Source organism: Gekko japonicus, unplaced genomic scaffold, assembly GCF_001447785.1.
Source record: "Gekko japonicus isolate JY-2015 unplaced genomic scaffold, Gekko_japonicus_V1.1 scaffold1306, whole genome shotgun sequence".
Taxonomy (NCBI): Eukaryota; Metazoa; Chordata; class Lepidosauria; order Squamata; family Gekkonidae; genus Gekko; species Gekko japonicus.
In genome coordinates, this window is record NW_015165278.1 from 215,570 (window position 1) to 227,876 (window position 12,307).

Here is a 12,307-nt window from a genome sequence, read left to right on the forward strand (position 1 = left end):
TGACTTCAGCATGGCGGGAACAACCTCATCTGCAGCAGTCAAGCAGCGTGGGAGCATCTGCTCAGTGCTGCACTGCTGGCTCTCCACCCATATGGCTTTTCCTCTGCACCCCCCTCCCAGCCCATGGGGCCTTGCAGTGGGGATACAACAACTTGGAGCTTACCAGCTGCTGTCCTTCGTGCAGTTTCTATCTCCGGTACCTGGCATTACGTTTTATGGCACACATGTCTGTCGTCCTCTGGGGTGCCCCCAGGCCTTGTAAACCCACTTGCCGTGTTGGCGGAGGATGTAGGAGGGAAGCAAGTGCCTCAGACGTTTCGTCACTCCCCGAGTCTCCTTCCTCGGGGTCACCAGCCACGTTCTCGACTCTCTCGCTTGTCTAGCCAGGCGCCTCCGATATCCTCCCCGGCACTCTCCAGCTTCCCTCCTTTTATCCCTCCTCTGCCCCGCAGTGACACCCCCCTGTCCTTCACCAGCACTCCTACTGCTTCCTTAACCTGCCCATCACCCTTTCCCTCATCCCTATGGTGCGTTCCTCCCCTAGTCCCGCCCTCCTGCAACTCCCCGTGTCTCTCATGCTGAGCCTGGGCGTGCAGGGGAGTGCCCACTTCCGGCGAGGATGAGGGAACAGACGCCAGCTGCTGCGGCGTCTCCAAACTCTCTCTCTCGGGTAAGGTCGGGCTTCTCAAGCTGTCTCGCCCTTGATATCACGCACGTCCCCCTTGTGTTGGTGGCCGAGGAAAGGCGTCCATCTCGGACCATTTCTCCGGCCCCATCTCCTCCTTTATCCTCCGTCCCTGGGGTCTCCATTGCCGCGGCGGGAGTGGGGTGGGGTCTCCCGGGTCCTCTAGTCGCTCACCTGCACTTCCTCCTCGATCCTGGTGTCTGCAACCTTCGTCGCCCCCCGAACCCTCTACACATGAAGGGTTCACCGAAGGTCCGGCGCAGGTTGCGCCAGTCCCGCGGCGGGACAATGGCCTGGTCTGACAAAGTGACATGTATGGCAGATCTGGCCCTCGTAACAAATGAGTTCAACACCCGTGGTGTAAGGTCCCAGAAGCTAAGCAGGGTCAGTACTGGGAGGGGAAGGCTCTGCAGAGGAAGGCCATGGTAAACCACCTCTGCTTCAGACTTGCTCTGAAAGCCCCTGGCTACAATCGCCGTAAGTCAGTTGTGACTAGAGAGCACACACGTACACACTTATAGCTCTTGATGCCTCTTCCCTCAAGGCTTTCTTGTGGCACACATAATCTTATCGAAGCTGCTTTTCAAACAACTTATTTCACTTGATTCTCAGAAGTGGCATGCTTATTGCCTGCGTGTGCAGCCATCTCAGAATCAGGACTATGGAGAAAGGGGGCTCTCTGGAATCTCAAAGCAAGCCCACGAATCAAACCGTTGGTACCTTTCCTCTTTGCTCGTGGGATTCGCCTTCTTCTCCGCCCAGGACTTGTCAGGAGCATAATCCCATTCCACTTCTTCTGCAGCGATGTAATGGGTTCTGATGGTTCCGTACTGTTTCCTGTCTTCAGACCCCTTGTGGCAGGCTTCAATCTTATACCGATGCTTCATCCCACCGGTAAAGTGGTCAAATGTTCCGCAAGCCACCATGAAAGTCCCTGAAAGGAAATGGCGACTTTTATCAAGAACGTGAGAGAGAGAGATAGATTGTTTGGGTCCATTTAACTTTGGCAGCAGCACTAGCATGTTTTGAAATAAGTGAGGAGACCTTGCGCCCGAGTAGATTAACAGAAAAGTAAATTAATGAAAGTGTCAACTTGAAAGTCACACTGAATGTAAGATTCCTATATAGGGTTTGTTCCTGAGGAAAGACCAGAGGTCTGAAACACTTAATACCCGGAATAAGTGTTGATTGATTGAATTTGGAGCAGACTACCTTTGAAACTACAAGACTGTTAGAGGGATACAGACTTTGAGAGTCTGGAGCAGACCGCTATATGAAATGTTATTGGCCTTTGTATTTTTTCTGTGAAGGAAAAAGTGGTCGTTCTTTATATTACCTGACACTAAATGATATTATGGCTTTAAGCTAGTCTCTTCAATTATTGTATTGGTCTATGGGCATTTAGCATACATCTGTATATATATATTTTCATATCAGACTGTTCTGGGATTGCGTGTTATTTTTGTGGATTGTTTATATCATGGCCTGTTATGCCATTAGTGTGAACTGGGCAAAAACATTTCGTCTACTGGCCTCCCCTAAAGGGCTACTGTAAGAATGACTGAAATAACGTCTGTGAAGCCTTCAGACATTTGAAACACACTATCTAAATGGTAAGTATTATTAAAAGTTCAGATACAGAAGAGAAGAAGAAAAGATCTGATTTATACCCTGCCCTTCACTACCCGAAGGATCCTCAGAGCAGCTTACAACCTCCTTTCCCTTCCTCTCCCCACAAGAGACACCCAGTGAGGTAGGTGAGGCTCAGAGAACTCTTTTGAGGCCTGCTCTTGAGAGAACAGCTCTGAGAGAACTTGTGACTGACCCAAGGTCACACCAGCAGCTGCACATGGAGGAGTGGGGAATCAAACCCGGTTCTCCCAGATTAGTGTCCGCACTCTTAACCACTACACCAAACTGGGTCTTGAGATGTTAGAAGCACCGTAGAATGTACTTTGCCAGATGGCTTCTGTGTAGAGATTCTTTTGATGAATGGATGTTCTGAAGGCATACACAAAAACGATGAGGATAATTGCAAAGTGTAGGGGTGTGCATTCGGTTTATGCGAGCAGGGGGAAAAAACCCTCAAATTACTTTACTGGAACAATATTTTAATAAGCTATTGGTTTCTTGTGCCTTGTGATTTGTGGTGTGTTTTACTTGGCTATTTTATTGCAAGCACCTTTGGGAAGGATGGGAGGTCCTGAGGCCAAAGAGCAGCATACAGATAAAAATACGGAAATTTAGCTTCTCAAACCTACCTACTTGGTCTGGCTGCATCAGCGCTGTCATCGATGTATGTGGGAACAAGGCAAGGGTATCTCTGTTTCTTCCACCCAAGTGAATGGTGCTCCCTTGGAAATAAATACCGTGCATGTTTGCCACGGTACCCAGTCCAATCACATGCCAAGAGACACTGTCATTCTTGCACATAGTGAGGCCGGGCAAGTTACCAAAGAGGTACCCGTTGACAGCTGAAAGGGAAAAAGGAATTTGGATGTGAAGGGTCCTGCACCTCTTCTGCATTTGCGAATGTGAACGGCCCTTGAACTTCTCTTTCCCACTGTACTACTTTCTCCCCTGGTCAGTTTCATCCTGCCTCAACTCCTTACTCCACATGATTCCATGTCAGAAAACCCTGACACAATACATTTGCTTCAAAGAGCTGTTGGGAGGGGCCAATTTGGAAAAGTTAAGCAGCAAAGGAAGTGAGTGCTTATCTCTTCTGCTGCCCAGCCCTTTCCCCCCTTAAACTCCACCAGAGGTTCCAGATAACACAGTTGCATGGTGGGCTCCTTTCGTAGCAGGAACTCCTTTGCATATTAGGCGACACACCCCTAATGTAGCCAATCCTCCAAGAATTTACAGAGCTCTTCTTACAGCCTAATATGCAAAGGAGTTCCTGCTACAAAAAGAGCCCTATTTGTGGAACCTCTTGTCGGGCAATCAGTGTAGGGGTGGATGGCGTGGGAAAAAGCAGCAGGGGAGAATGGGCAGAGTGCATACACAGACAACCTGCTTCCCTGCTCCAAAGTTCCCCTTCCTGATATTCCTTTGCAGAGAATAAGCAGGCTGTCAGAGTTCTCTTACATATGTAACTTGTAAAGAAGGTTGTAGGTTCCTTGTAGGTTCCTCCTTCCCCCCTCCATCTCCCCCACCCCAGTTCTGTAAAGTATCTTCCTTTCTCTGTAATCCTGGATGGCTCTCTTACAACTTGGTTTAACATAATGACGAGAATAATGGGTTGGATCCAGGACTTCTCTACTGTCACATTTTCCTTGCTTGTTTGTTCTTGTTGCGTCGGTGGTTTTTCCTGTTCTGCACATGTTTTGCTCCCTCTAGTGGTCAATTTGATATTAGGAGCAAAACACATGGGCTCCAAATACTGCAGTTTAAAACCGCAGGGAGATAGGCTGGACTTAAAGTTGATATAATATCAAATTGACCACTAGAAGGAGCAAAACACATGAAGAACAGGACCCCCCTCCCCCCAAAGCAAGTGCCACACACAAACAAGGAAAATGAGAAAGCGGAAAAGCCCCCCAGTATAAAATGCTGCTTGTGCTAGAGTGAAAGCAGGCACACAAGAAAAAGGCCACTTGAATCACCTTATTGTATCCCCAGTTACTTGCATAAGATGATGTATAATTGATTTCCAGGGCACTAGAATATATAGGGAGATAAGCGCTCGGTGTTGCACAAGAGCTTGTGCAAGCAGCACTGTGCTAAGCGCATTTATGTTTTCTCTTCTGCATCACTGGATCCAAGTAAGTCTTTCAGGTTTTTTCCAAATACTCCCCCAAATTTCCCAATTGTTCCGTTGGAAAAAATGGAAAATGTCCTTAGACTTTGTCATGCTGTACATTCTGCATGAAAAAACCCTTGCCTTAAGAAGCATTTTATTCATTCTAAAAGAGAAAATATTTCAAATGTTGGGTTTTTTTAGTGCTACCACAGATTTCCCAATTTTTCCATTAGAAAACCGGGGGGGGGCGGGGCGCTGCGAGGGGGGGTGGTGTCCAGAAAAAAAACCAGAATTTTTTTTTTTTAATTCTTCCATTCCCTCCCCCTCCCAGGCTTCCATGTGTCTAGTCCTACCTATTGTGACTGTGTGAGAGTGCCCCCTTCCCTCGCATATAAGGGGAAAGGCATATATCTCTGCTGGGAAGAGGCTAGAGACTTACTTTTTAAAAATGAAAGCTGGGAGTTCAGAGAAACTGCTTAAACTATCATTACTACACTACAGTGTTATATCTATATTGTAGGGCCTTTTAAAAAAATGGAAATCATTGTCTTGGGGAGGGGGAGGGAGTGGTTTAACAATGGCAACTGTCCAGTAATTAAAATGTGGGGTTGGAGGTGGGTGGAAGTAGGTGGGACAAAGAAAACTGATAAAAACCAATAGGAAAAAACCAACTCAAAGTTGGCTTCCAGAAAAGCATCAGGGTAAAAGTGCTCTCCAAAGAGCCAGGAGAAAAAAATGGGGAAGGGGGGGTGTGTGTAGTGAAAGCTAAAGACACAAAAATGAGTGCAGGAATCAGGGGATAAACCGAAGCAGGATAGGGCCAGAACCGATTTTTAAAAATGCAGAAAAGCCCACGGTGTGGTGGGTGCAACCACAAAATGACTGCTGCTGCAGCTGACTTTCAATTACACAGTGAAAACCCTTGTGCAGGGGTGGTGGCGGCTGCTGGAGCAACATTTAAAAAAAAAAAATCTGCACAGCCAATCAAATCTCCAATGGCCATTAAGAAGCCTTGCTCAGCAGATGCCCCACCTCATCCTGCCCACTTTCTAAAAACCCTTCGCAGGCGCCAGGAAAGGTACCGGCGGGCACCACGGTACTCACAGGCCCCATCGTGGGGCTCCTCTTTTAAATTCTATCAATATGACAAATAGTAAGGTTTTATAGATTCACTACACATTACACATTTTATGTTGCTAAATCAGCAAAAAGCATTTAGGTTTGATGGGAAAGTAAGTATCAGGTGTATTCCAATTCCCCCTCCCCAAAATTTCCCCTAGGCTTGCCAAGTCCCCCCAGGGGGCAGGGAAACCCCCGCCCCAGAGGCCCGTTCCCCGCTGGTGGCAGATTGGGCCCTGGGGGGAGCCCCACCCCAACGTGCATGTCACCCGGAAGTGACGTGACCACGCCGGGCACGCTGGTTTTCCCTCGGATGGTTGTGGCCCCACCCCCAGCGTGCCCAGCGTCGTCACGTCACTTCCAGGTGACGTGCGTGCCCAAATGGCATTCCCAGGGCAGTTTCTTCCTAGCTAGAATCATTTCTGGTTTTATAGCCCAGATGGGGGAAATTTTTTTAAAAACTTTTCATGTTTGGGGGGCATTTGCAGGTCAGGAAAAAGGATTAAGTACCTTCTTCTAACCTGCTGATTCTCCCTGCAAAAGCCTGGCCTCTGTATTACCACTACAATAGAAACCCCAGGTTGGAAACATTTGACTCTGCTCTAACTCCTCTTCCAGGATGAAAACCTGTTCTGTCAATGCCCTCCGGATCTCCCCCCCCCCACATACAGTGCATTTTGTTGGATTCCTGGAAATCCTCGTCTTCCTTATCAACCTTAGATGGATCGCCAGTAAATGCACCAATGTTTGTGTCAATATAGTGGCTCATATTCTCATCGAAGATCATAAACAGCAGATAGAATTCTTTGTCCACTCCTTTCTGTAGACAAGAAAATAAATATGCTCTTCAGTTCCGGTCTAGATTTGCACAGTAAAAAGGGGGACAAGAAAGGGGGAGAGAAAACTTTACCCAAAAGAATGAATTAAGAACCTAGAAGGTTAAACGAATCTAAATTAGAGGGCCCAGTATTAAAATACATGTATTTATTACAAAGTAGTTTAAAAACAAAAAATATAGGCCTCAATACAGCCTCAATTCAAATTAAAATTACACAGTAATCTCAAATATAGGGCTCAGAGGTTAAGATGCTGAGCTGCAGTCAGACCGAAAGGTCTGTAGCTTGGCAATTCGAGACCCTAGAGCTGCGTGACGGAGTGAGCTCCTGTCTCTGGCCCCAACTCCTGCCAACCTAGCAGTTAGAAAGCAAGAAATTGCAAGTAGATAAATAGATACCGCTTTGGTGGGAAGGTAACAGCATTCTGTGCGCCTCTGTGTTTAGTTATGCCTGCCACATGACCACAGAGAAGTCTTTGGACAGCACTGGCTCTTCGGCTTGGAAACGGAGATGAACACCGCCCCCTAGAGTCGGATTCCACTGGCTTTCAAGCAAGGGAAACCTTTATTTAATCTCAAATATAGACCTTATGTGACTCTGCGTTAAGGTCACATAAGGTCTGTGTTTGAGATTACTGAATGTAGTTTTTAAACTATTCTGTAATAAATACATGAATTTTTGTATAATTGATATATTTATGTCCTACGTTCAGCTATTTTAATACTGGGCCCTCTAATGAGTATTCATTTAACCTTCTAGGTTCTGAATTCTAGGTTTGCATCACACACAGCTTCATTATATGTTCTCAATCACAATGCATAGACCAATCAGTGTTTTTGATATGCGTATGACATCTTGAATACATGGACCTATCACTACCTGTTTTCCATCAGGTTCCAGATTACCCTTCTTACAGATGAGTAGAGGCCCCACAAGACCAGACTGGGTGTCCATCACCGGATCAGTTGCGGAATAATATAGGTAAGTGAGACATGGTGGATCGCTGTCCGTTGGGCCAACGCTTTCGGGAACGCTCCACTTGTACTCAAAGGTCTCACCGACTTCAACATGGGATCCTGGTTTCTGATGCCCTTAAAGCAAATGAAAGATGAAAAAGTACTTTCTAAAGCTGTTATTACTAACTAGGAAAAAGGCCCACTGTGGAAATAAATACAATGGTCTCTAGAAAGAGGCTCTGGGCGGGTTCCCCAGCCTTGGACACTCAGTGTCAATTTGCTGTGGCGACCTCAGCAGGGTATAATGACACTGAGTCCACCATTTTCTCCAGAGGAACTGATCTCTGCTACCTAAAGGACAGTTGTAATTTTGGGTGATCTCCAGCCCTCACCTGGAGATTGGCAATGATGGTTCCCCAGAAGGGAATGGTTGGTTTGGAGGGTGGAGTTTATGGCTTTGTACCTGTCTGAGGTCTCACGCCTCATGAAATCTCACCCTCTCCATGCTCCATCCCTCACATCTCCAGGAATTTCCCACCCGGAGTTGGCAACCCTATCTCCTTCCCAGCCAATCATCAACCTACCTTTATTTCCCCTCACTCTTCAGCTTTCCACCCCCCACACACCTGCAGCCTCTCCCATGCTCTGAAGCCCTGACTGCTACGTCACATTGGCTGTCATACGGGGGGCCCACCTCAGCAGCATATAAGGATACAGAGTCCACCATATTCTCCAGGGGAACTGATCTCTGCCATCTGGAAAGCAGCTGTAATTTTGAGTGATCTCCAGTCCTCACCTGGAGACTGGACACATTTTACCTCAGAACAGCAAACTGTTTAGAATGTTAGAGGCAAAAGCCAATCAAGTCGCATATGCAAATGACCTCTGTGTTCCGAGGCAAAGGCCAATGAGGCTGCATATGCAAATAACCTCTGTGTTCTGACTGGCTATGGGGGGGAGAGGAACAGCAAACTGTTTAGAATGTTGGAGGCGAGACTCAAGCAATGTAGCCAGTGGATAGGGACAGATTCTGAGTGACACACCAGGGCACCAACCAATTCCGGAGCGTGTGGAATGTTCTAGAGAAGTGCCACCACCATTCGGCTTTTATATATATAAGGGAGATGCTCTGACAAATTCAGGACAACTATTAGGAAATGTATGCCACCATTACATTCAATCAGAAAAAAAAAGTGTGAATTTTAGCTTTGTTATTTGTATTAAGTGATGTTTGATAATTTTATATTACATTGGAAATTTTATTCTGCTCTTGTGTAAATCGCCCTGAGCTGGCTTCGGCCAGGACAGTGGGATAAAAAATCTAATAAATCAAATCAATTCTGGCTGAATCAGGTTGATTTTTTTCCACTTGATGGTTACCTGGTCTTGTGAAAGCTATTTTTAGCATGTTGTTTTAGTCTGTTTTTCAAGATTCTTTTTTAAAAACCTGGATTATAAACTGCTGTAGGCATGACTGAAGGAACTGCGGTGGCTCAAGTGGTTAAGATGCTGAACTGCAGGCTGTGGAAGGTCGGTAGTCAAGCAGTTCGAGCCCCAAGTGTGCCGCATGACGGAGTGAGCTCCCGTCTCTAGTTCCAGCTCCTGCCAACCTACCAGTTCGAAAGCAAGAAATTGCAAGTAGATAAATAGGTACCACTTCAGTGGGAAGGTAACAGCATTCCGTGCGCCTTGGTGTTTAGTCATAGCCGGCCACATGACCACGGAAACATCTTCGGACAGCGCTGGCTCTTCGGCTTTGAAACGGAGATGAGCACCGCAACCCTAGAGTAGGACTCGACTGGCTTTCGAGCAAGGGAACCTTTACCTTTACTTTAGGCATGACTGACTGAGCTCGAAGTCAGTGGTGGCAGGAGTGGGGAACTTCACCATGCAACTATATATAACGAACCCTCCTTGACCCTACAATGTGGGCAGGGCGGGATAGAAATCTAATAAAATAAATACAATAAAACTGTAGACTCGTCCTCTGATGGTGGAAAGCGTCGTCAAGTTGTAGCTGATTTAATGTGACCCCGTGGAGTTTTCAAGGCAAGAGACGAACAGAGGTGGTTTGCCATTGCCCGGCTCTGCATAGCGACCCTGGTATTCCTTGGTGGTCTCCCATCCAAGCCCTAACCGGGGCCGACACTGTTTAGCTGGCCAAGATATGACAAGATCAAGCTATCCTGGCCTGGGCTACCCAAGTCAGGGCTCAAGCCCCACACTTCCTCTTAAATGTTTAAAACTAGCTAGGAACTGAGGCAGGGCACTGAGAATGTGTTTTCAAGGCAAGAGACTTTCCAGAGGTGGTTGGCCATCACTTGCCTCTGCGTAGTGACCCTGGACTTCCTTGTTGGTCTCCCATCCAAATACTAACCAGGGCCGACCTTGCTTAGCTTCCAGGATTTGACCAGCTCAGCCTAGCCAGCGTCATCCAGGTCAGGGTGACGGGTCCTCTACAGGACCAAAACAGGAATGTTCCAAAATGAAATTAATAACCAATTAGTAAGAGCCAAAATGTCCCCAGTAGTTTTGGAAACCTGACGATGGCTTCATCATCAAATACTGTCGCAACTTACCATCCAAATAAGGGGCTCCTTCTGATGACTTGTCGAAGGCCACACCGTGCGGCATGAGGCTGAAGTTGCGGTCTGCCTTGTTGGCAAAAGTAACCAAAATTGTGTCTCCAACTTCAGCTTTGATAACTGGGCCTGGAAAACAGGAGACAGGACATGCCAAATTAAAACAACAAAGTTTCCTACTGCTCCAGTGGAGAATTATTACTTATCGTGTACAAGCCGTTTACAACATGCAAAAGAATCAGCTGAATCCAATAGAATGCCTTTAAATCCAGCGACAAGCTGTTGAAACCGAAGAGAGTAATAAAACTCTAGACATACAGGGTTGCCATCTCCAGATTAGGAAATGCTTGGAGATTTGGGGTTAGAGCTTGGGGAGGACAGGATTTGGGGAGGGAAAGGGAGGGACCTCAACCAAGTATAATGCCACAGAGTCCACCCTCCAAAGCAGCCATTTTCTCCAGGAGAAGAAGAAGAAGAAGAAGAAGAAGAGATTGGATTTATATCCCGCCCTTCACTACCCAAAGGTGTCTCAGAGCGGCTTACAAACTCCTTTCCCTTCCCCTCCCAAGGTCGGCAATCTTAGAGAGGAACAACCTCTAAAACTGGTCTTCAGTCGCAGCAACATATACACTGAAAGCCTGGCAGAAGAAAAAAGATACCTGGAAGCTCCAGCTGCACATATCTGCTGGAATCTCCCAGGAGAAAGTGCCATAAAAGTGAAGCTGCTTGTCACAGATGCTGATTTATTTATTTATTTAGAAATTTTACTTCTAATGACAGATAAGGCATTATATCTATTACTTCTAAGGGCACTCTGACCTGGATAGCCCAGGCTATCCCAATCTCATCAGATCTCAGGTATACACTGAAAACCTGGCAGAAGAAAAAAGATATCTGAAAGCTCCAGCAGCACATATCTGCTGGAGTATCTCCCAGGAGAGAGTGCCATAAAAGTGAAGCTGCTTGTCACAGATGCTGATTTATTTATTTATTTAGAAATTTTACTTCTTATGACAGATAAGGCATTATCTCTATTACTTCTAAGGGCACTCTGACCTGGAGAGCCCAGGCTATCCCAATCCCATCAGATCTCAGAAGCTAAGCAGGGTCGGCCCTGGCTAGTATTTGGAAGCACAACCTTCAAGGAATACCAGGGGCGTGACGCAGAGGCAGGCAATGGCAAACCACCTCCGAAATGTCTCTTGCCTTAAAAACAAGTCTAGCTCACCACTTAGTGGTGCATAACAATAAAAGAGCTAGAATTTCGGGCTGCCAGACAATCTTAGGATCTCCTGGTTATAGTTGGGCCCTGGTTATAGTACAGACTGCCATATAATAATTAATTATCCCATTCTAATGGCAACAAAGCCACAGTCTGCATCATGACTACATCAATTTTCCCTTGCTTCCCCCCTATGCCTGGAACCCCCTTCCAGAATACCTACATGGAGTCATAGCTAGCTCTCTTTCATCAAAATCCATCTCTTCCACAAAGCCATATCTAGGCCCCGGTCACACGGCAAAGTTGCCGCGGGAGAGGCACGGAAGGTGGGCGGATTATCCGGGTGCCCCAACATCACACCCCAACATCTGGGAAGTGGAGCGCTCCCGTGGCTTACCGCCGACAATGCGCATTTAAAAACTGGTACCTCCAAGGTACTAGTAAACGTTTGCCACGGGCTACCTCCAGACACCCGTTGTGTGATCGCGCCGGTACGCGGCATTCCCCTCAGGTCCCTCGTTTACCCGCTGGCACCGAGGGAAGGACCAGTACTGTGCCGCCGGCGCGTCTGATCGCGTAATCGCGGATCAAACTGCACTGGGGCAATTAGCCACACCTCCCCCCTGCGATATCCGGCCCGTGTGCTCAGGGCCCTATATGGTTTTTTGCTTCTCACCTCAACCTTAAAAGCAGAAGAGAATGGGAGTCACTAGGCAACAGTGAAGTGCTTTCTTTTGTCTCCTTCTTTCCCAGAATGCAGCCCAGCTAGTTGCTGATGGGAAACTTGGAGAGTCAGTCTCAAACAATAAATATATTTGAAGGGGCTGTTTGTCTCAGGGGTTAGATGAGCTGGAGTTATTTCACCTAGCCCTCCCCCTCCCCTCCCACAGAGCTACTGCTATGAAAGGAATTCATTATTTCCCTTAAAACTACAGAAATGACCTATACCACAGTCTCGAACTAGTTCTCACTGAGACAGCCAGCCTGTGATAACAGTGGAGATGCATGATCTCTGTCAGTCTGTAAATGGTAAATTGCCTGTGAGCACAGCAGAAATGCAGGTTGGGCCCTGAGGGAAAAGGAGATTTAACCCTTCTTTACCTGTTGAGTTTTGCTAATTGAAGCTGAACTTCAGGCACTATTATTAAAACTTTAAAGGAAA

The 12,307-nt window shown here is 46.9% G+C and overlaps 1 protein-coding gene across 1 annotated transcript in view; it reads right to left on the bottom strand.

Moving 5' to 3' along the window:
• HEPHL1 (hephaestin like 1) overlaps window positions 1-12,307 on the bottom strand; it is a 53,057-nt gene that overhangs the window by 20,258 nt on the left and 20,492 nt on the right. Inside the window, exons 8-12 of the mRNA XM_015410280.1 lie at window positions 9,921-10,052; window positions 7,265-7,476; window positions 6,219-6,369; window positions 2,947-3,159; window positions 1,406-1,619 (exon numbers count right to left, since the gene is read on the bottom strand). Coding sequence (XP_015265766.1) covers window positions 1,406-1,619; window positions 2,947-3,159; window positions 6,219-6,369; window positions 7,265-7,476; window positions 9,921-10,052 — 922 coding nt within the window. The remainder of the gene's footprint in view (window positions 1-1,405; window positions 1,620-2,946; window positions 3,160-6,218; window positions 6,370-7,264; window positions 7,477-9,920; window positions 10,053-12,307) is intronic.